The 25,207-nt window shown below is 41.9% G+C and overlaps 1 protein-coding gene across 1 annotated transcript in view; it reads left to right on the plus strand.

Moving 5' to 3' along the window:
* Positions 1-25,207, plus strand: part of DOCK2 (dedicator of cytokinesis 2) — a 1,824,799-nt gene that overhangs the window by 1,521,656 nt on the left and 277,936 nt on the right. The window contains exon 34 of the mRNA XM_085617853.1: positions 5,975-6,060. Coding sequence (XP_085473979.1) covers positions 5,975-6,060 — 86 coding nt within the window. The remainder of the gene's footprint in view (positions 1-5,974; positions 6,061-25,207) is intronic.

A 25,207-nucleotide genomic window follows, 5' to 3' on the forward strand; every position in this document is an offset into this window, starting at 1 on the left:
CCTATAAAGAAGAAAGGGTGATGGAGACCGTATTTTGTTAAGGTCTCCATGAATCTGGATATGTTAACCCGATTCTCGCGTGGTCAAATAGTACCTGTAAAAATGAAGGAGGAAACAAAAAGACAATGGGTGGGAATGTCATGTGCGCATTCTCCAAAATGTGTGCTGTCTTTTCTCGGAAGGATTCAATAGAAGAAGAATAAAGTAACTAGAAAATGGCAATTTTTTCTCTCCAAACAAAGTATTGACTTCCAAAACCTGTTCAAGTATGTAGGTTCTATATCTTGTGTTTTCTCCAGTACACTCTTGTGTCATGTTAGATGTTATTGTAGTTTAACAAATTTGGAATTGGTTGTGGTTAGTATGTTAGGTCTGTACATTTCTTTGTGTTAGTGGGGACCTTACGCGAGGTTCGTAGCCATATGTGCAGTATGCCAGTAGCCGCGATAATTCATCAGGGAGAGCGGCTATATAATCGGTCCGTGTGTGGTTCTGTTTCTAGACCGATGTTTGTAAAGGAGTATTGTGGCATTCAGAGAAGTAAACTCCTTACATTTACAGACTTATACATGTCTACAAGGGTTAGGTATAGTGCTGGTATTTCATGCATTAGGGTTTATTAATTAGCACTGGTGCGCGAGCTATGTTGTGAAAGCCGGAGATTCAGCCTGTATGTGCCGTACGTTTAGGGTCTGATCGTGTAATTTGACAAGTCAGAATGTTAGAGCGGCTTAATCCTTACTGCGTCTGCTAGTGTACATCGCCCCTTCTCATCAGACTTTTTATGATCACTACAGTTTTATGCGCATGCCGTTTATGAACTAGAGTCGATGCCATTGAACCTTTTTATATTACACATTTTTGTTCACCTTAAACCTTAAAGCTGCAGGTTGTGCAGCCTCCTTTCATACCTTTAGTCCTAATAAATGGACTTCATCGGGCGGCCAAGGAGCTTGTTACCTGCTGAGTACAATAGTTTACAACAGTTTAAATTTTGTGCAGAGTAATACGTTACGGTTTTTCCGCTCCACGTCCTCATGGCGTCTCTCAGTACCTGTTGCGCTGATGTAACACAACTTGTGCTGATTCCTCCTCTGGGGGACAAATGCAAAAACAACAGTTATGGACAGAATGCAGAACAATGTCATACATTCACCCCAGTACAGAGATCTGGGCCTAAATCCATCGTTTTTTTGCTCATCATGCCGTTCCAGTTTGAACCCAGCCATATGCAAATCAGTCTTGACCCTGTGCCTCATGGGAACAGTCCAGCCCGAACTGCCAAGCCAGGTCCTCCCTGGAATGGAAACAAGCATCCCAGGACTGGTTTCGGGGTTTCACCCCTCTTCAGCCAGGATAGCTTGATTCCAGTGGCATGGAGAGCAAGGGACCCACGTCTGGGCACACCCTCAGTTCAAGCACCCCAGTGCCTGCATGACATAGACTGCAGCAGTCCATGCTGTGCAGGCACTGTTTTTGATGTTCCGATTGCGGTGCCTATTTTATAGGCACAGCCGTGAGAATGCCAAAGAACCACCCACCAGATAGGATAAATCTCCTAATTTGGTGGGCGTTACAACCATGGGTTTGGCGCTGCTGAAACAGGGCAGTTCTGCTCCCGCACAACCAAACTCATAATAATGCCCTAAATTACTACAAGACAACAAAAAAACATTATTAAATGCAGCTCCACACCAGGCCTACCAGTGGTACTGCCATAGAAAATAATGAAGGTAGGCACTTAAAATTAAAAAAAAAATGTAGGAAATATTGGTATATTAAATTAGAATATTTAAAATAGTTAAAAGTATAAATACAATATTCTAAATTAATACATATTCATTATTTAATTCTAAAACATTCTAAAAGCCTATTTTGAATTTAGAAAATAATGTAACAATACCTTTTCATTACAAAATAATTCATTCATTCTGTAAATAACTTTTAATGATTATTAATGAACATTAAAAGTACTTATTTCTTTAGATGGAAATTTATTTTTTAATTAACATTTTTAAAAAAATATTTGTAATTTTATTTAATAAATTTCCATGTATTAAAATTGTTATTAAAAAAATTAATGTATTAGTGCTGTAACATTTATTTTATTTTGTTTTAAATGTAAGGTAAATATATAAAATATAATTAATACATAACATAAAAATATTTGCAAGTAATATTTCTGGGTCATTTTGTTTTGGAATTTTCCATATGCTGTATTTTTGCTGTTTTCCTTGAAAAACATTTACAAGGGTTTGCCATGTATCTATCTACAGATTGTTGCTGCTCTAATCTTTACTTCTTCTAGTTTTTCACCAAACGAGAAGCTACATATTTAGCCATAGATATATCTTCATATGAATTTGGCAATAAGGACTGTTACTGGTGTGCTTTTTATATAGGGACAACATTGTCCTTGAAGTAATTCTCCAGTTCCAAATAAGCAAAGGTAGTGTAGGTCAAATCCAACTCCAAGCCATTACAAGTAAGATGGTTTAGACATTACAAAAATGGTGCTGCACAGACTAAGGGCCTTATTACGACTTTGGTGGGCACTACATGTGCACTCCCAGTCCAAGGCCCTTTGTTGCCTCTCTGACACCGTGTTCATGGCGGGCTCACCGCCATGAAAAGAGTGATGGACAGGCAACTCCTAATGTGATTGGTAGTGCTGCAGTGGTACCACCAGCAAATAAGTGCTCCTGACCACTGTGTGACTGCCTCAGGATCCTTGATCCCTGGCGGTCGCATCGGTCCTGTAGCGGTCCTACCACCACACTCATAATAGTGCAAGCGGGCCTGCAGTGTGGTGGTCTAAGGCCGCCACCACAGGTTCAGCGCCCAATTTGTAATAAGGCCCTAATGATGTAAGTATTTGGCTTTCAATGACCAAGTTATAATTTTTTCCTACCTTTATTTGCTTACATAAAGAGAAGCACATAGTGCATCAATTTGTGATTCTTTTTTGTGCATAATAGCCAGATATACTAGAAAATACTTGTGCTCTAGCAAAAAAGTATCAGCTCCTGTATTATTATGGTGTGATCTCAAAGAGAAGTCCTTTCAAAAGAAAGACAATAGACATCTCAGTAGTGATTAAGAGAAAGTACCTGTTGAAAGGCAAGTAACATTAAGAGTTACCACTAATGGTGTGAATCATAGGCCAGACTTCTAAGGGCCTGATTATGAGCCGCCAGACTCAAGAGGGTGCGGCGGTGTCAGTCCAGCCAGAGCTGCACTGGTGGTGTGACCGCCCTATTAAGACTTTGGCGGTCAGACCTCCATTGCACTGCTGCAACCCCCAGGGAACCATGTTACCTTGCAGTCCTGAAGTGGTCTGAGGGCCACATTATGCTTGGTGGTGCCCTGAGGCACAGGGAAGATTCTTACGACTTTCATCACCGCCAGCGGTGTCATGAAGGTTCTTCCTCCATGTAACTACTGGTGGTGAGGAAAGCCCTCTGTGCATGGGGGTGCATGCAGGAAGGCTCATATTGTGCCCCTTCTGTAGTTTTGCACCCCCAGTTCCTGCACTGGAAGGAATGCACAGCATGGTGCATTCCTTCCCTTGCAGGAACGTGCTCTGGCGGTCCCACGGTGGTGCTGTTTAAGGCTCACAATGAGCTTTTAAACAGCACCACTGCGGGACCACCACACCGCCTGCCTGCCCGACTGCCAGGCCACAAAATTACTTGTTATCTGGCAGGCGAGCTGCCATGACTCTTGGTGATGGGGACATGGTGGTGGTGTGTCACCTGCTTCCACACTGCCAAATGTCTTAATCAGGTCTAAACTGTCTTGGTGTAGCCTTCATAATTCTTGTACATGAAGTGTGCAAAAAACTATTATAATGCAATTTATAAAGATAGAAACCTATTCCTTTAGTATAACTTTAGAGGCAACAGTTGATCCATCTAATGAATATTGTATATCTTTATACACTTTGTGTCACACATTATTATTTACTACCACCAATGTTTAACTGCTTTATAATCCTGAATAATTCTATTTCTGTCTCCACTTTCTTTAAAACCTTGGTCACAGGAAAGGAAATTACATTTTCCAATGTTTTGCTTGTCATCAACAACAGTGGAATCTAATAAATCTCATATCAAATATTTTAATTGTGAATGTTTGTTCTCTTCTGGTTTTGAAGTTACCTGATATTTGACTCTTGCATTAGAACAACAAAGGTGTTTTCAGTACTATCAGGAAAATATCATAACATAAGTTTTAAAATTTGCAGCATTTTAAATTAGAGTTTTAACATAAACAATATGTCACATGAAATATATTTCCTTTGGAACAATATTTAATTTTTCTCCTAAATGTTTTCTTTTTTTGGTGAATTTCAAATTTACATTTATTCTTGTGAACTGAATTTCTTATCATAGCAATTCCACATTACTTTAGCAATTTATCATTTTCCCAGAACCTTTCCAGAAAATGAATGTTCCGTGCGCTTCAGAAGCACATTTGTTTGGACTTGCAAATATTTTCAAATTAACAGAGGGATACAGTTCTTTTGCAATAAACTCTTAGTAATGAATGAGTAACTAATAGCCTCAGATCGTTGTCTGTAACTTTGAAACTTGTAAGCAACACATGCAATTACATGGAGATACTTGTAATATAAATAAGTTCCTCTGTCACTTCTGCCAATCCAACGACATGCCTCCATCCCAAAATATACACCTGTACTGAACTCTTTATAAACTAAAATGCCAAAGTGGCATTGATAATGAGAGCACAAGCTTTGGGCCCGATTCCGATCTTGCTGTGAAAGCCCTACGGCCGACTCGCACCCGTAGATCTTTCCGACTGATCCGTGATCCTGGGCTCTGAGCGACAGAGTACCATGCGCTGCACCACTGACAGACTTGAGTTGCTCGAAGCTCCATTGAAGTATATGGGAGCCTGGTGTACGTTGTGTACATAGGCTCCAAGAGACAAAAAATGCATGCCTCAGACAAGGGCGCCCCCAGTTGCGGGAATGCCTCGGTGCCTTGGGACCCCCTCAGTATTCGAGTCGTAGGACCCCAGCTGAAAGGGGGCCCGCGACGGACCTCTAAGTCTGATTCCCGGATCTTATTAGAGTCGGAGGGTCCGAGTTGATCGGGCTGCTCGACTCGCGCATCGTACTTGGTCGCTCGGGAAACAGACCAATTGCGTGGTGCGCGTCGATGTAGTCTGAGTCGTCCTGATGGCATCGCAGACGCGTACGAGTCGGTCGTACTTGCTCGCTCATCAAGCGATAGGAGTCGTCCGGAAATCACGCGTATGAGACAGAGTTGCTCCTGACGGATGCCGTCAGGAGCCCCTCCAACCGAGATCGAAATCGGGCCCTTAATGTTTATCAAATTTCAGCAAACGAAATTCTTTTTTTTTTAAATGTCTGCTCACACGTTGGTAGCCCAATTTTATCTTTTTTTGCCTTTCACATTGTTTGGAAAACATAGGCGATACTGTGATTGGAAAACCTTCAGATTACAGAATTACTGCAATCATTGTGGTTGATATGTCAAGCAGAAGAATCCAACATTTCAACTATTCATTGTATAAAGTTAAAGATACACTCTCCATCAACACTGTGTTTGATTTATGGTCTTGGTACCAATTGTTGCATGCCATTCATTCATTCCTATCTACAATTCACATATCTTTTTCTCATTTATTTTATTTTAAATCTGAACAATATACTTTATGTAGCAAATAAACTATTTCTTACTTTGAAAATGTAATTCATCAGTTAACTTTGTTTTCTAACTATGACTAATTTCTAGTTTTCTGGTAAATGTGTGTGGTGCTTCATTTGAATCTTTCCATATTCAGTATTTCCAATCGATTGCTTAATCCAGTATCTCATTTGATTACATTTTTGTCTTATATCTCAGATCACCTGAACTACATAATGTACACTATCATCCTATGTGGGTTTTTTTAACAATGTAACTGTTTATGTTTATTTCTACAGTTTGAAAATGAAATTATTTTGAAACTGGACCATGAAGTTGAAGGGGGGCGTGGCGATGAACAATACATGCAGCTGTTTGAGTCAATGTAAGAATGAAAACATATTTGTAGATATTATTATTTATATCAAAGCTGAAGTAGCCAATAGGATGTTGAAACATTAGAAATTATATGCATCTGGACAGTGGCTCTCTAGATATTTTGTATACTAATCCTACATTACCTTAACACTCTTGAAAGGATACATTGACCCAAAATTACCCTTTCTTTCCATAGAATTTGATGCAAAAATTCTGATGGTCAATAGCAGGCACTAATTTTGCTTTTATAATGTGTTTCACATTCTTTTCTGCAAAATATATACTTGTAAAAAGCAAACTCTAATGACAGGCTGATTGTCTACAACTGCTCAGCCAACCACCTCCTGACTATCTTCACCTACCTAGTAGCAGTGAAGAGGTGAAAAACTGAAAGGTTCTGTAGCTAAGCAGGGCAAAGTAAGGAATCCTGTAAGTAGAAGCAAAATTATCTTCTTGGCCTGAAACAATTGTTCACATATAGATGCCCATTTAGAACTTGCAATGCAGATCTCAAGAACTGTCCAACTTGGTTTTTAGACCTTTATGGCTTTCCCAATTAGAACTCTTCCAAATATTGCTTTTTAAAAGTGGATTGACCTAACGTTGTGTTTTTAGATGTACCTGCCATTTTACTCCTAAAACTATAACGTCTGGCAGATGCAACAGTAATAATCCTGTTGTCTGAAATGTAGGGGCAAAATTACAGCTCATATAAGATTTGTGCATTGTTTTTCAGTGGTAGAGAAAATCAAAACACATTTTCTGCACCTGGTACAATGAGGGCTTCTCAAAAAGAGCCCCAGGAGTCAAATAAAACCATTAGAGTGCTTGTTCAGAAACGTTTCCTCTGGGGTCACACACCATCCCTACTTAACACATTGAACTATAACAGTTAACAACGTTGTGCTAAGTTCAACAGTATAGCATAAAATAAAATAATCAAAATCATCTATATCCACATGACTAGCAATAGCATGACTTACTCCCAACAGAATTCTGTCCTCTTAAGAATAGTCTCAAATTCAGGAGAACATTTCTTTTCAACTAGACACAACTGTGTCTCAGTCATCTACCCTTGTGTTAAACACCTCACATCTTATCCTTTCCAAACAGACCTTCTTTTTATTTTATTTTTTGTATTTTTTGTATTTTTTATTCTCAGAGTAGCAAAATTTAATGAACTAAAAAAGTCAGAACATTATATTACATTACAATGCCAAATGGAAAAAGAGAGAAAAAAAAAGACCCAACAACAACACAAGAAAGAAAAAAAACAAAAAAGAAACAAAGAGACAAGAGGTGGAGAAATGAAAAGGAATAAGCAGCGAATAAATAAACAAGGCAAGTGAAGCGGAGAGAACATTAGACAAGCAATCACCAGGAAGAGAGGCAGAGCCAAGCAATCAGAACACATTGTTATTACTCCATCCACGATTACTCCATGAGGGGGCCCCATACCTGCCCACACCTTTTTCTCCCTTTCCGGCCTTTGCATTTATATAGTGCCAGCTTCTAGCGTACCACTCCTGATATGTGGGAGGGTCTGCATCCTTCCATTCTGCAGCTATCAATATGCGGGCTACTGCGGTTATCATTAAACAAAAATATACTTGTGATAACTCCAGCTGTAAAGTCTCATCACAGCCAAGTAGCATCAAAGTTGACGTTAAAGGAACCGTCCGCCCAATGCTCTGATGCAGGAATTTTTCAATCCCTTGTTTCAACATATCCAGTTTATCACATACAGAAAACATATGAACCATATCCGCAGGTCCCTGTCCACACCTTGGACAATGGTGGTTTTCCCTTTTCCCCCACCCATACAGTTTTGCTGGAGTAAAATATAATCTAAATGCCATTTTAAAATGTCGTGCTTTGAGATTGGCAGATAGAAAAATCATTTTAGACAATTTTAGGGATCTACACAAATCAACATCCTGATTCTCCATTTTGTCTGCCCAGACACTTTCAGATTTAGCTATATCGTCTGGATTCACACTCATCAGTATAGAATATAGATCTTTAATACGAGACTGCCTGCCCAATAGACATTCTACCAGAGGGATTCAAGCCAGATCAGTAAGCTGCGATACAGCAGGTTTAATTATCTCCCTCATTTATATATATTTAAAGACTGATCTGGAGTCTATCCCATACCGTTCCTGAAGTTCTCTGAATGGTATTACCCCATTCAGATTTATAATATCCCCTAAGTTATTGATTCCGGCTTGTTCCCACCTTCGACCTGTTTCATCATATAATGGGCCAGGGAAGACTGATGATCGCAACAGGAATAAGTATCTCTGAATCTTTGGGATTTTTAAGATCTTACTGACCTTTTGCCAAACATTCCATGCTGCTCTTAGGGTTTTCTTGTAGTAGCGCCCTTCCAACTGCCTAAATATTATCCCTGGTGCTGCATATCCTATTGCAAGCTCATATATAGACGGAGGGGTTTCCCTATCCTGACCTTTTAAGGTAAAATCCGCCCCAATTTTGGATTTGAACAAATGGGTAATGTGCTGCAACGTTATAGCCCAATAATAAAATAAAAGCTTGAGGATGGCCAACCCACCTCGGTCTTGTGGCAGAGTCATAAAGTTCATAGACCTCCTGATCTTCCTATAGCTCCATATAAATTGTGCAAAAATCCCATCTAGTTTTCCTTAAAAAATATGGGGGGGGTTCTAGTGGGATGCATCGAAGTAAATAAAAGATTTTAGGGAACATTATCATTTTGAGAACGTTGCCTCTTCCTATTATAGATAAATGTAAGTAAACCATTATTTTTAGACCTCCACTAATCTTCTTTATGAGAGGGGCTGAATTAATATCCCGTATAGACCCCACATCAGCAGCTATATTTATCCTGAGGTATGTAGCTGCCTCCGTCCTCCGTGGATCCTGACAGAGAGTATTTTTAGAGCAGACAATCTTCGTTTTGTCGGTGTTTAAACCGTATCCCGATTGTAAGCCGAATTCTGTGGCCCGGGCTTCAATCCTTACTATTGCTCCGATTGGGTCAGCGGTAACAACTGCTATATCGATAGCATAAGCTAACACTTTAGTGCTGTATCCCCTGACCACTACCGATTTGATTACCTGATCATTTAACATTGAAATTATTCAGGGAGCTATAGAAAGGGCAAAAAGAATTGGGGAACAGGGGCAGCCCTGTCTTGTACCATGAGCTATTCTCACCCTTGCCGATCCCTACCCATCAGTTGTATTTTGGCGTGGGATACTATATACATTGCTCGAAGGGCCGTTAGTATACGTGGGCCTAAGCCATTAGTTCTTAAGTTTTTCCACAGATATGCCCACTCAACCTGATCAAAAGCTTTCTGAGCGTCTAAAAGGATCAGAGACATCTGTTCTCCTGAAGATTTCGCAAGGTCGAATAAAAATATTACCCGTTGGACATGGTCTACTGTCCCTTGACCCGGTATAAAGCCAGTTGCCATGAAAGCTTTGCTAGCGGAGGGGAAAGGCAAGACACAGTGCAATTTGGACACATTGAGCCCTCTCAAGGAGAAACAAGTAAACCCTTGGACCAATCAAAAAAAGAGACTGCTGCTAAGAAGGGAAAGAACATGGGGGGAGTAAGCCTTAGTAAGGGGGCCCATGATCCGATTGGGGGAATAGTGCACAACCTTCCTACTGAAGCCCAAAGGGGGAGGCTAAAACCCGGGGGACTCTCCAAGCTACATAGAACCCCACAGGCTCACAGCGAGAGGGAAATTGTTTCGGAGGCAAATTACTACTTTTCACTCTCTGACGCTACATGGTCAGAAGAAGGGACTGAGACAGAGTCTAATTCTGACACAAGTGAGGCTGATAGCATGGCTGGGAGTGTTACTGGTGGGAAGGATAATTGCGCCACAACCCGGAACACGCATTCCAAAGTAACTAGAACGACCGGTCAGAGGCAAAGAGATCTGAGATGGGATTACTCTCTTGGAGATCAATTGGTCGGGGGCAGTAATAAATCCCCAAGGGAAGATATATCAGCCGCAATACCCCCAACACTGGAATCCATTCTGCAGTGTGTGGTAGCTCATCAGGAAGAAGCTCGTATGGAGAGCAAATGCTCACAGAACGCCACCCGTAAGCTTCAAAGGGCAGTGAGGAAAGTTGCAAAAACTTGCAATACTATCAGCGATTGGATGACTGAGCTTGAATCAAGAACAGCTTCACTCGAGATGGACATATCAGGTTCCAGGGGACAAGTGGAAGCTCATCAGGCGCAATTAGTGGACATTCAATGGAAATTGGAAGAGAGCGAAAATGGCCAGAGGCGAAACAATCTGCGCTTTTTAGGTATCCCGGAGGGAAAAGAGGGGTCAGACGTGCAAATTTATATGGTTCAGCTACTGCAGAACTCCTTCCCAGAATTGGAGGGCTGGAACTGGCCTCAAGAAATACAAAGGGCCCATCGAGTTCCATTGACCCTTCGACAGCCAGTCCTCCCAGACGCCAAACCACGGGATTTCCTGGTTTATTTCGGGAACTACCTGCTGAGACAAACTGTGTTTGAAAAAGCACGACCAGAAGCACAGCGCCCCGCTGATGGGTTCTCATTTTTTCCTAGACCAGATTTTTGTCACATCACGCTGGAACGTCGCTGGTGTCTGCGCCAGATAATTAATCTTTTCAAGGAGAAAGGTGCACCAGCCTTTCTTCTAAGCCCGGCCCATCTGAAAGTTATATGGAACAGTCTGACCAGATTTTTCACGTCAGAGATTAAAGCAAAGGAGTTTTTAAACACAGGAGGAAAATGATTCTGAAAATCCTGTAACTTAGACCTTGAACTTGAGTCTGACTCATGGGGCATGGTTTGTACGCCCAGAGTGGCAACTCGAAGCAACTAGGGCTCGGACAAAGGTTCAAATTAAGATAAAGCTGCTTGTCCTCTTTGTATGTGAATTTGGTTTTTGAGGATGGAGAGGTACAGAAGTTGAAGGAGATGTTTTTTCTACTTTTTTTTTTCAGACACATGGGGGTTGTACAAAGTCACATTTAAGTATTACTAATGTCACTGCTGGTCTGTTGCTTCACAGGGCAGGGAGGGGGGAAGGGGGCTTGGGTGGGGGAGGACAGAGGGGCTTGAGTGGGGGGAGCAAGGGAGGGGTTGTAGGGGGAGTAAGGGGGCAAAAAAAATCTCAGAGAAGCGGAATACTGGTGGAACGTAAAAAGGATATTGAGAGCCAATCCGAATAAAGGGTCTAACTGCAAACTAGGGGGAAAAAAGAGGAAGAAAAAAAATTATATAGATGGGTAGGATGACTATTTGCTCTGTAAATATAGGTGGGTTGAATGATGGAGGCAAGAGAGGTAGGGTGGGGGAGGCACTACGATCACTGGGCACTGATATTATCTGTCAACAAGAAACCCATATCCCCTGGCAAAATAGAAATCTTAATGTCATTCCGGGGTATACCCAGGTCACTTGTTCATCCCAAACTACCACGACTAGGGGTGTTGCAATTCATGTATCTAATAGGATGCCACCCTTCAAGCACAAGCTATCTGATAAATGGGGCAGGTGTTTTAACATGCCTGTCTCCTAAGTTGAGCCTTATTGCTTGGTGTGGGCTACCAAGGGTTAAGCAACAGACTAAGTTATAGAGACCCCAATTAGGACAAAGTATCGTGTTGGTGGCCTTGTTGCTGGTGTTAGGTGCCTACCAAACACTCCCTAAAACCATTCTTCTAACAAAATTCGATATGTTTTCTACAAACATCTGGCTACATTTGAACTAATATTCATGTCTTCAAATTTGTTGATGTCGTGCTGTGGTGAGTGCATTGCAACACATCTAATGACCATGTGCAAGTGCGAAACTCAGCAGCCAATCCAGCTGTCCCAAATGCAATATTTACTGAAGTTCAGTGCAGACAAGTACTTCATAGAGCTGTTTCCACAAAGCATTCTTTCCCGAAGCATCAATTTAGGTCCACATCAAAAGCAAAGCCCCTCGCCTCATATTCGGAACCTTTTTACCCCCGAGGACAAAAACCTTTCAGATAATAGGAAGAGTTATGAGAGACAAGTGTCGATGATCAGAGGATACTATGCTACTCAATACCAATATATTTTAATATCTGGAATTTAAATCCTTTCCAGATCTCCTTTTTTTCTTTCATAACACAAGTCAGAGTAAAGGCTGCTGGTTCGTTTCAGTCGAAAGCAGATTCAGTTGAATATTTCAATGGTTAGTATTTTTCTTCTAGTTAAGAGTAAACGGCTGAATCAGTTTTTTTCCTCGGACTGGAAGGAAAACGCAATTTCCCCTATTCTGACTGTAAGAGGACTGAGATTTGTGAATGTGTCTTTTTTTGTGGCCATTTTTAGGATGTGCCTAAAGAAATGTAAATCGGCTAATTTTATTTTTAAAACAACTTTGAAGTTCAACCCTTCCTCCCACCTTTGCACTGTTGCAACAAGCATTCATTTTCAGAAGTAACATTATTATTCTTACCTGCCCTTTTAAAACGTGACGGCCTCATCCCTGCTAATACTTGAAGAAAAATATACAAATGCACCGAAAGAACGAAATATTACACGTTTAGTCAAGTATGATATAATAAAACAATACACTACAGGCCAAATCAGGAGTTCTGTTGAAGCAGCTATCTGCAGAGAATGTTACAGAGGGGAATTCAGGTGAGAAAACAAAGATAGGTGCCTGATAATAAGTTCATTCATAATTACCTGACCAGGGTCACTCTTTTTACGATGTAAGTACTCAACTAGAATCCATTTGACATTTCCAGCTCAACAGCGATTTAATGAGCCTGGACTGGATAGTTTGCAGGCTTATCAACCCAAGGATAGTTCTCTTCTAACTTGTTCGTTGGGCAGTAAAATCTCTTCATATAATAGCTTGCTCTGCAAACTCTCAATCCATGGAAGGCATTTATTATCGTATTTAAATATGTATGTATGGTGTTTTATTTCTTGAGTGAAGATAGGTTCACTTGCAGCCACTTTAAAATAATGGATTGTATAGTACTTTGTGTGGATGGAAGATCAGGGGTCAAGCTTTATAAATAATTTACATTCACATATTCATTATTGCAGTGTATATTCATGGTGCATTTTTTCTAGGGTGGGTATAGCTGCCGTAATTACTCATTATTACAGCAAAATTACTCATAATTATGCTAATTATGTGAGAAGCATAATCCAGCATTTATTGCAAAATGCATCCTTGTGTCCAAAAACGACCCAAGGATGCGTTTTGTGCTCCAAAATAGAACTAAATGCTACAGGACACGAACAGCATTGGCCAGCAGCTGCTCACTCTCTCCTAGATCGTTGTTCGTGTGCTCCTATATAGTTGGATTTCCCCCCAAATTACTCCTAATTACTTGAAGTCATTGCATAATTTCAGTGCTTTTGCATCACAAGAAAAATGCATAATTACTGAAATGATTCCATTTACTCAGGCGTAATTGAAATTTTGCCCAGGCCTAATCTTTTCCTCATATATGAAATAATGGTCTGGAGAGCTAAAAGGGTCGCTAATATTAGGGAGAGGATAGGTCATATGTCACATGTAAAAGGCAATGAAAGGATTTTACGCCACTGAGATGGGCTTCTTCCACAATAATCGCATATGCAAAAATATGTGTCTTTATAGATGATGGTAGGGAGATGGATTATGATATTGTGGGGTGTATTTTTCTCACCCTCTGGAACTGGTAGCAGGCACACGTGATGAACACTTGCTTTTTTAATCTCTGTGGCTCCAACCCCAAATAGATTCTTTGGCATAAACACGTCCCTTTTGTGTTAGATTGCCTTGGTGTAAGAAGGTACATTATTGTTGCTGAGGTTCCCCTATTTTTTCTTGCCTGGTTTTGCTGGATGTCCGACACTATGAACTATACTACAGCTAAACAGTAATGTAGCACCTTTGCATTAGATAATCCTATTTGGTTTATTTAATTTACCTGTCAGACCTTAGTAAATTGTATAGTAGACTCAGCTATTCATGGAGGTTAAATGCCATATGTGGGCTGCACTATGTGTTTACACCATTCAGATATATGTCAAAAATATATGGCTACCAGGACCACCACGGTATCTGGCTGGGCTGCAGTTTAGAGGTACATCCCCATAACCACCATTCTTTGCATGCAAAAGAAACAAAAACATCAGAAACTATGTAGTAGGGGCATACAGAGACACCAGGACAGAGCTGTATCAGAACATTATGGGAGCTCCAGGGTCACATGACAGGGTGTAGTGGGCAGTTAGACTGTGTTTATTCCTTCCAGACAACCCGCACTAGTGGGATTAGGTGTGCCTGGATGACCAATACATTGCAGGAGGGGGTGGAGCTATGAAAATGTAACACTTGCAACTGAATAGGTTATGCCCTGCCTTCACACAAAGGAATTGTTGCCCCTGCATTGTTCATGCAGGATGCCAGGGGAGGGAAAGCAGGACACTTCAAGTACTTCTAAGAAAATCAGGTATAAAAATAGAATCCTCAGACCCACTCTCCTGTTCACTTTCTGGACATGTGAAATGACTCTCAGATGACTGCCTGCTGCTGTGGCCTGCTGTGTACTAAAATAACTACCTTGCTGCACCTGGAAGGACCGTTTTGCTGTATGGTGCCTGTCTTGAACCCTCAGAGGCATGCACTGCTTCTAGATCCCTTTTCCACTGCTGGAACCCAGGGCTACCAGAGTGACTCCAAAGGCTAGTATGCTTGCCTTCTGTTCTTTCACCATCTTGAACCCACACAAGGACCCTGTCTGAGTGAGTCCGGAACCCCCAAACGGTGCCCCTTCATTCCTGGACCCTTGGTTTTGATAATAAAGGTACCCATATGGTCAAATACCAAAACTGAGGAATTTGAAAATTTTTGACAAAAAACTTAGAACCAGGAGGAGACTGGGGCCAACCTGCTTGCCTATCTGCCCGAGGTGCATCGCCAGTCGGATTGACTTTGTGACTTCTAAGACTACTTTCTTTTATGCATTAGCAAATCCATTTCAGCAGTCCTTTGCTGAAGGGCTAGCCAACCTTGTGGAATGTTTATGTCTGCAGCCCTCTGCATCGTCCCGCTGGAAATGATCAACTTTCAGACTGAGCCCGAAAGTTAAAATCTTCCCTGCAGCTTAGACCCAAGTCTCCCCGATGACCACACTCCCTCCTCTGACACCTCCTGCAGCCTTGCCCTGCTGAACTTTACAGTCTCAGAACATTTTCCTCAAAATTTCCCAATCACATACCATCACGATCAACTATATTGTTTTACTTTGACCTGTAGTTGCCTAACCAAATGACTGTGGTTGGTGCTATGATCTTATAGGCACTAGATTTTTCTGAAACCTTTAAGAAAGGCATAACTTCAGTTCCACTGATTGTGTTTTTGTCATTTTCAGTGTCAAATAATTTAATTAAAAATTCTCTAATTTGCTCAATGTTGCTGGACCAGGGCTCCAACCCCAGTCAACCAACAACCTCATTTCTCACAGTTGGTATTATTTGAATTTAACACACACTTCTCTAGGATTAGACTCCTGCTTGTGCCACAGCCACCCAGGGTAGCACAGAATTTTCTAAAAATATGATTTGACCCAACCAGAATATGTTTAGTAAGTTAATTAAATTAATAGCACAATTTCTTGCACGGAGGTCTTTACCATTAGAGACGGGGTCCATCAATGTTCTTCCCTTATTTATTAACATCTTTTTTCACTGGGATCAGGTTCCAGGTTTTCCAAAGTTGTTAGGTATGCCTTGAAGAAAGCTTCTTTCACCATTGTGGTGTTTCCTGATTGTTGCAAAGTCATCCAGTGTTCCCTGTGCACCCCCATTTTTTGCTGACTGGAGCTGGTGATAGCTGACTCTGACTGTGTCCTGGGCTCTGCTAGTCAGCCCAAGACCAGTGCTATGTTAAAACACAAGTGAAAACACACTCATGCATTAGGGTGCACTTTGTGTTAGGGTACACCTAAAATTGGCGTGACCTACCATATAAGTCCCTAGTAGATAATAGGGCAAGGAGGATTAAAACTACCTCTAAGTCCCTAGTATATAACAGGGCATGGAAGTTTAGAGGCTATCAGTTTTGTTGCACTTGCATGTGTGCAGTGCTGAGTGCTTGAGGTCATTTTAAAGCAGTCCTGACCTGCAGCATTTTCAAAACAAGATCAAAAACCCCTAAGAAAACTGTGTTCGACTCACCATAACTTGTGCATCTTTAATACACAAATCAAGACCTGGAGGCTGAACCTTTTTTTTCCTGGCTCCTAAGCTGTGAAATCTTCTTCCTGATCATCTTTGAACCATTACTTCCGAGACCATTTTCAAGGCTTGCTTAAAGACCCCTCTCTTCAAAGAGATAGGATTTTTTCCTTGGTCTTCTCTTTTGTCCTCCTGCAATTCCTGGGTTTATGAGGGGGTTCTGCAAATCTCTTGTCTTCTTCAGTAACTAACTCTGGGACGCTCTGGTTGGAACAGCTGTTGTGCTCTATAAAATCCCATTATACATTCAATCATTCATTAATACATTTCTTTCTACTTGTGTGCTCTCTAAAATTCAATCTGAAGTGAATGTTATTTGAAAAAAAGAGGTGTCAACTAATCACATTTAGCAATCTCTACCTCTTGTGTGCTGACCATTGCTTTTGATAGTGCCTGGTGGTGTGCCTCATGAGTTCTGTTGGAGCAGATTCAAGAGTTAAAGTACAGATCTTTTGAAGTTGCAGCATCCTTTATGACACTCTATTGCTGTGTAGTGTGCATGATGATGAATGATTTATGACTCAAATGGTTCCTGGTGTATGGCAGTTTATAAATGTTTCAAGATAAATTAAGCGTGTCATGGGAGCTCAACGTAAGCACCCTTACTTCAAACCTTATCCAAAATATACCCTGCGAGCTCTCTACACACACATACCAGACAGAGGGGGATAATTATCCTAAAATGGAAAATTTGCATGCAGCTTTCGATTTTAGTATAGCTGTCTGGTACATTTTGTAGGTGTCTGTGTATCTGAGTTTTATTGGCTTACATATGGAAAAGAAGTTGATTTTGACTTACTGTTTGTATGGATGTTTTTGGATTGTAGAGTAGGTAGATGATCTCTGACATGCTGCATGGAACCTTGCACCTCATGGATTCGACTGCATCAATTCTTAGTGGTTGAGTAAGGTTATGGAGGAAACATTCGGCCAAGCACAGAGCAGTTTTCAATTACCATTCAATCAATCATGTAACTTGTAAAGCGCACTACATACCCGGGTGGGTTTTAAGGCGCTGGCGGGGGGGAAGATGTTACTAGTCGAAGAGTCAGGTCTTGAGTTGTCTCCTGAAGGTCAGCAGGTCTTTGGTTTGACGTAGGTGGAGGGGGAGGGTGTTCCAGGTCTTGGCGGCGCAATGGTAGAAGGATCTGCCTCCGGAAGTAGTTCTCCGGATGCGTGGGTCCGTGGCCAGGGCATGGTCAGCAGAGCGGAGTTTCCTGTTGGGTACGTAGAAGGAGAGTCGGCTGTTAAGATATGCTGGGCCGGTTTTGTGGAGTGCTTTGTGTGCGTAGATCAGGAGCTTGAAGGAGATTCTTTTGTCGACGGGGAGCCAGTGCAGGTTCCTCAGGTGGGGGGTGATGTGGTCGCGGCGCGGGACGTCGAGGATCAGGTATGCAGAGGTATTCTGGATTCTCTGTAGCCTGCTGATGAGCTTGGACGAGGTTCCGTCGTAGAGGGCGTTTCCGTAGTCGAGCCTGCTGCTGACCAGGGCTTGGGTGACAGTTTTCCTCGTGTTTGTTGGGATCCATCTGAAGATCTTGCGGAGCATGCGGAGGGTGTTGAAACAGGTGGAGGAGACTGCGTTGACTTGTTTGGTCATGGAGAGTTTCGAGTCGAGGATGACTCCCGGGTTGCGTGCGTGGTCGGTGGGGGCCGGGGGGGACCCCAGTGACGTGGGCCACCAAGAGTCGTCCCATGCAGAGGGGTTGGACCCGAGGATGAGGATTTCTGTCTTGTCTGTGTTCAGTTTGAGGCAGCTGTCCTCCATCCAGTCGGCAACGGCCTTCATTCCCTGGTGGAGGTTGGATTTGGCGGTGAGGGGGTCCTTGGTGAGGGAGAGGATCAGCTGAGTGTCGTCGGCATAGGAGATTATGTTGAGGTTGTGTTGTCGGGCGATGCGTGCTAATGGTGCCATGTAGACGTTGAACAGCGTCGGGCTGAGGGGGGATCCTTGTGGGACGCCGCAGATGATCTTGAAGGCCTCGGAGCGGAACGGGGGGAGGCAGACTCTCTGAGTTCTGCCGGAGAGGAAGGAGGTGGTCCAGTCCAGGGCTTTGTTTCGGATCCCTGCGTCGTGGAGGCGCGTGCGTATTGTGCAGTGGCAGACGGTGTCGAAAGCGGCAGAGAGGTCTAGGAGGATGAGGGCCACCGTCTCGCCGTTGTCTGGCAGGATCATGATGTCATCTGTGGCGGCGATGAGGGCGGTCTCGGTGCTGTGGTTGCTGCGGAATCCTGATTGTGATGGGTCTAGGATGTTGTTGTCTTCGAGGTGTCGCGTGAGCTGGGTGTTTACTATCTTCTCGATGACCTTAGCTGGGAACGGGAGCAAGGAGATGGGCCGGAAGTTTTTGAGGTCGCTCGGGTCTGCTTTGGGTTTCTTCAGTAGGGTGTTGATCTCTGCGTGCTTCCAGTTCTCAGGGAAGGTGGCGGTCTCGAAGGAGAGGTTGATGGTTTTGTGCAGGTGGGGTGCGATGGAGTTGCTGGCTTTGTTGAAGATGTGGTGTGGGAGGGCGTCTGAAGGGGAACTGGAGTGGATAGATCCCATGGTCTTGATTGTGTCCTCGATGCTCACGTTAGCCCAGGTAGTCAGGGTTTCGTGGGTGGTGGGGTGCGTTGGATTAGGTGCGGCAGGGGTCATCCGGGGTCTGAAGCTGTCGTGGATGTCGGTGATTTTCCGGTGAAAGAAGGTGGCGAGTGAGTCACACAGGGCTTGTGATGGTGGGATGTCGTTGGCGTTGGAGCTGGGGTTGGAGAGTTCCTTCACGATGGTGAAGAGCTCCTTGCTGTTGTGCGCGTTGTTGTCGCGGCGGTCTGTGAAGGAGGTCCTTTTGGCGGTCCTGATGAGGTGGTGGGGGTTGTGGATGGCGTCTTTGTAGGCAGTGTGGCTGTCTGGCGTCTTGTCCCTGTTCCGTGTGTTTTCCAGTTTCCGGCAGGTGCGTTTGGAGTCGAGGAGTTCCGGGGTGAACCAGCTGACTCTTCTGCGGCGCGATGGTGTTGGCGCAGTCATTCATCCAGCGTTCGAGGGAGAGTGCACCATCATCCGGGTTGGTGTGGTTCGTCGGAGGGTTGAGTGCGAGGCTTGTCTGGAGTTGTTCTTCAGTGATTTTGCCCCAGCGGCGGCGGCGGGGGTCTGTAGGGTGCGGTGGGGTGTGAGTGGTTTTCGGAGGGAGAAATGGATGCAGTGGTGGTCGGTCCAGGTGAGTTCGGAGACGTGGCTGAAGGTGACGTGGGGGCTTGAGGAGAAGATTGCGTCAAGTGTGTGGCCGGCGGTGTGGGTCGGCGTTGTGACGAGCTGTTTGAGTCCGAGGTTGGCGAGATTGTCGATCAGGGTGGAGGAGTTGCTGTCGTTGTTGTTTTCCAGGTGATAGTTCAGGTCTCCGAGGAGGATGTAGTTGGTGGAGGTCAGTGCCATTGACCTTTTCAAACTTTTATTGAAAGTGCTGTAGTATGTTTTGCAAGAGGAAAATGAGTATCCGTGTTGCATTGTTGCCTTTACAGTAGACTCAAAGAAGTGAATACTAATGGTTGCCAAAGAGGTAACCGTTCCACTTATTGAATTAAATTCAGAATATTTATTTTAGATAAAGCTGTGCTTTTTCATAAAATCCTGATTTTTCTGTGTCACTTCTCCGTCTAATTTTTTTTTCTTTTACTAGGCAGAATATGGCCAATTATCAGATGATAATACATAATATATTTAGGCCACATAATCTGACCAATCCAATATCAATGTGCTAATTGCACTCATGTCCTACATACTAGGATAGCCCAAATGACCACATGTTAGCCATACTACTTGATTTTCTCTGCAAATAGGTCAATCATATTTACTTGGCCACAAACCCAGTTGTATCACCTAGTTTTTCATGGGGTGTTTATTTGTTCATCAGAATTTGAAAATTGATTCATTTATTTTTTATCTAGGTGATTATGATCCTACCAGTCCTTACCAGCTGTAACCAAGATAATAGTACTGCCAGAAACATTAAAAATGTGTTGAATATCTTTTGGGTAGCTCACCATAATTAATGAAAGATCATGATTCATGGGAATAATAAGACAAAGACATTTAAAAATATTTCATCCCAGTAAGGTTGAACCGCAGGACAGGTATCAAACATATTTATTCGGGGGCGTGGCCTAGAGGTCCAACGTGGGGAATGCGTCTTAGGCAGGCGCCGGTGTAATCCTGAACATTATCCGACATAATCCTCCTGAACTACTAAAACCTCAATTCCCTGCCACCTCCTGTTGCATCTGTTACCTGCTGAGACCCGCCATATCCGATGGGAGCGACGACGGTGTGTAGTGATGCCATGTCGAAATCTGGCTGCCTGTTGTGAGAGTGGCCGGCCGAGGGAGGTAATTCGGCAGCGGTATCAAGTCACAGTACTGGGGAAGTCGGTTGGAGGGGTCCAGAGGGAGTATCTCCCCCACCCAGATCGAGCGAGTCTGGAGAAAGCCCATTCAGGGTCAGTGGGAACCATGCGAGTCCTTGGGTTGTTGGCTCTGGAGTCGCCCGGGTTCATGCACAGAGTTGGCACAGTGATAGCACCTAGCAGATCTTCCTATTTGAAGAGAGTAATGAGACCCTTGTAGTCCTCACATACACAAGTGAGTCTGAACTTTTCTTTGGATGAGTATTCCATTATAAAACTAGCTGTGGTAAAATGAAACGTTGTTGAATTGAGGATAGTGTAGGAGATGATTTGCATGGCCCACATGCAAATAGGCCCTGACAACCACCCCTGCCCTCCCAAATAGCAGTAATGTAGAGGGTCTCCATCTGGTGAGGAATTCCTCCCAGCAGGATTTCCTATCCATTATTGCTGGCTTTGTCTAATGGAGTCCTAGCTCTTCTTAAGCAATTACCACATGAACTGTGGCCTGGCACCTTCTTCTTATTACATAATTAGGCTTATAGTATTTATCAAAACATATAATAATTTTAATGGAGTGCCTTGGTAATGCACATTTATTCTTTTGAGAGTAAATAAAGAAATATCTAGACTAATACAACTTCTAAATAAAGTTATAGTTTTCCCATGAAAATGATCTTATGTGATTTCATAGGGGTTTTAATAGTGCCAGCTTCTTAGAGTCAATTTCTAGATATGCAAAGTTTATTTATTGCCTTAATCAGGGTTTGGAGGACTATTTCTGGAACCTTTCCTTTCCATTAAGCCGTGAAGTGTACTAAATGAGGCAAGATACTGATTTTGAAAGACTATTATCTATTTTAACAATGTTTTAATTCTATTTACATATTTCATACTAGGTGATGTTTTTAATTTGAATGTGCTCTTCTCCAGAACTGATAGAGTGAGAATTAGTTGACATCAATTTCAGTGAGGGCTTATTTTTGAGACAGTCACTCTCCATTGATGTTTGCACATTTTTTTATGTTGCTTATTCCTGCTCTTTCTCTAGGAGTATTTATGGATCAAAATGTTCTTTGTCTCTCACACCACAGATGTAGATATTGTATGAGTGCATGCGTCTTTTTGCTTCAGACAATAGAATGCCTGCACTAACTGTCATCAGACAAACAGTGAATTGATTATATGAGAATACCCACTAGTGGTGCTTAGCTTTAGTACTCCATGACAGTAGCTTTATTAAAAACCGTGTTTATTTTAGTCATTTCTGATGGCTCTGGGAAGAGTAACTCAAACTGAGCCAAAATAGTTTTGAAGAAGCTTTAGAAAATCCAAGCTTGCAAATGACTTCAGGTGACACATCTCATACAATATGAAGAATTGTATAAGATATAAGAATTCTGGGTTACATTTTCTTAGAATAGATACAACTGTGACCCAGTCATCTACCATTGCAGTTAAACACCTCCCATCTCATCCTACAGAATAGACCATGAAACGTAAGTCGCACTTATATTAGCCCTTCCATACACAACTCAATTTAAAATACAAGCATGACATATGCTAAAATATAAAGAATTCTGGGTTTGTACATAGTAATGGTAAAGCTGGAAATTGACTCCATGGATTTGCATAAATATAAGCAGCACATTCCATTCCACATACACATAAACTGTATCTAAGTCACTGTCCCAATTGGTTATTTGGCAGTATTTTTAATGTAATTAGTAATCATCTCTGCAAAGTTCTCCCTGATGCCATTGGTTATCCAATTCAGCCCTATTCTTATAGTGAGCGTTTCTGTGAGAACCAGCCTGATAGAGATGTCAGTGAGGTTAAGAGGAAACTTAGAGTGACCTGTACTTGAACAAATATACACTAATAACCCACTCCTAAAAACTGTAGAATTTTAACATGGGTACAAAACAGGTGGGAATTATGCAGCACACCAATGACACAAATACAAAAGTATGTTATCAATATTTTCTATATATGGCTCCAGCTCCAGAGCACTATGAGAGGCAGATGGCACCATACTCACATCTGGCACTAGCTTGCAGTACTGTTATAGTCCAAGTGCTGCTGAAGATAAAGATGAACATGCAAGCTTCAGCAGTTACTCATGGAGCAACTCTGAGAGGATAAGTGCTGTAAAAGAAAACATTATACACTCCAATACCACAGCAAACAACAGAAACCATTCAGAAAACTTAAGGCAACTTGGACATGAATTGAATGCAACAGGATATGAAGCACAGTACTTGCAGGACACTAGAACCTAAACCCACAGACTAATGCAGTCTACTCAGCCCATATGCTACTTGGAAACAATTCATCCGATAGACTATTAATGTGTGTTCATCTATGCAGATGTGAATGACAGCATAAAGAGCTCCATCAAGCCAAAGAATCTGCAGAAAGCACCCAACATTGTGTGTTTATGGATGACTGTATGGTTCATTCATGAGTCACGCTATTTACTCAAAGAGCCACAGACCACAGTAGACATGACTTGAATCCCAGTAATGCTGCATGCATGTGACATTTCTATTTAGTACCGTTACTCAGTCAGAAACTGGGATGAGGAGGGGATGGTATCAAGTGTTTCTCACTTGCCATTGTATACTTCAGTCTGATGTTCAGCAGATCTTATTTGGCTATTTGAAAATCCATTATTCTGCCTTTTCAACCACATTGACACATATACAGTACTACAATGTTTTGTTTTATGTTAGTCTCGATAATGTTTCAGCAAATAGGTGGTGAAACTTATATTGACTATCAATTGTTCAAGAACAACAACACACAAACAAAACAGATTATTCTATTTATGATATCAAGCTACATTGAAAAGCTAAAAGATGTAGTTGATTGGAACATTTATGGACAATAAATCAAGCTGGCCAAGTGTATTCTTTGTTCTCCTCCATACCTTGATATTGGCATTCTAATCCCATTTTTTTATTTTATTTTGATGGTTTTGTATAGTGCGAACAAGACCCTTGCGGGTATCAGAGCGCTTTACAGGGCAAATATAGGTGGATGACATATACATATAAATACACAGAATTATGTGATCACAGTACTGGTAACTATTAGAGATTAGCACATATCTACAAGAGTGTATAAGAAAAAAGTTCAAGTGAATTTAGACATGAGAATCGATTTTACTTCTTTTTTGAAAAAAGCAGCGGACAGATTAAACTTAAATGCCTTAAACTTCTTTTTTGAGTGCTTGCCTGTGATCTGCATATGACCACTTTCTGTACTTGGTCTTTCAGATCATCAGTTTAGCAAGATCTAACTTCTTTATTTTACCCTTTAGGAAGCAGGGGGAATTCCTTAATACCTTAGCACCCCTTTCGTTAGGTCACTTATCACAAACTATGAGATTACACTCAAGGGAATATCTTTTTGGGTATGCCATAATCAGTATAAAAGTGTATCATTGTAATATTTAATTTTCAAAAAGGTCAACAATCATGTACACTCATTATGGAGCTGCTTTGAACAAGAATCCAGAGCACAGATACCACACTCAAACACCAATAGGATTTCCTCAGAGGTGATAATGGAAGCAATCACACACAATTAGGTAGCCAATTGGGATCACCTGTTCTGATAGCAGAAACTCCTTCCTGCATCCATAAGTCAGACTTGGTTTTTCCAAAGCCGAGCTCTGAAAGACATAAGAAATACACATTCTTCAGTACAACAGATCTTGAAAATGATCAGAGCGTTCTTTATGAATGGTTATAACATCAGAAAAGGTGAACGGTACAGTTACTAGAAATGCAGTATCAGGAATAATGCACATTGTACTTTCTGGTTCCGTGGTCAGGACATCTGGATTGTTAAAAATCTTTCTATTCCAATCCTTTCTTTAAACCTGAATGGTGCAAGGTATCCTTTATCCCAGAATCAGGCATAGATTTGAATCTCGAGTATTCTGATAGATCGGAGCTCAGCATTGTGGCAATCAATTACCTGACAAAGTATGCCGTGAAAGCATATTCTCTCCACTATTACTTTAACATTGAATTTACCTCAATGATTTTGATTCAGTATCTGTCACTCTAAAACATTATAATGTGGCCTTTCACATAAAATGGTGTTTTGCTGCCCACAAACTTATGGTAATTGATTCTGGCCCTCACCCTAATCGTTTACCCAAAACCTAATCACATTCAATAGAAAGACTCTATGAAAACCTAACTCAAACCCCCTTGAAAGACTCTATGAAAACCTAACTCAAATCCCCTTGCTCTAATTCGTACACTTCCCCATTCCTTAACCTTATCTCTATTGTTATTCCTTTAATAATACTTGACCCTATCCCAAACCCTGCCCCTTTCTTTATCTCTTGCACAATTCCTCAGAGTAACCCTTAACCTAAACCTTGCAAAAATATTAAACTAAACTCAAAACGTAATCACTACCATGCTCTCTGTTTCTACCCTCCCCACATCTAACCTTTTTATACAACATGAATTACCCTTTGATGT

This window comes from Triturus cristatus, chromosome 7, assembly GCF_964204655.1.
Source record: "Triturus cristatus chromosome 7, aTriCri1.1, whole genome shotgun sequence".
Classification (NCBI taxonomy): Eukaryota; Metazoa; Chordata; class Amphibia; order Caudata; family Salamandridae; genus Triturus; species Triturus cristatus.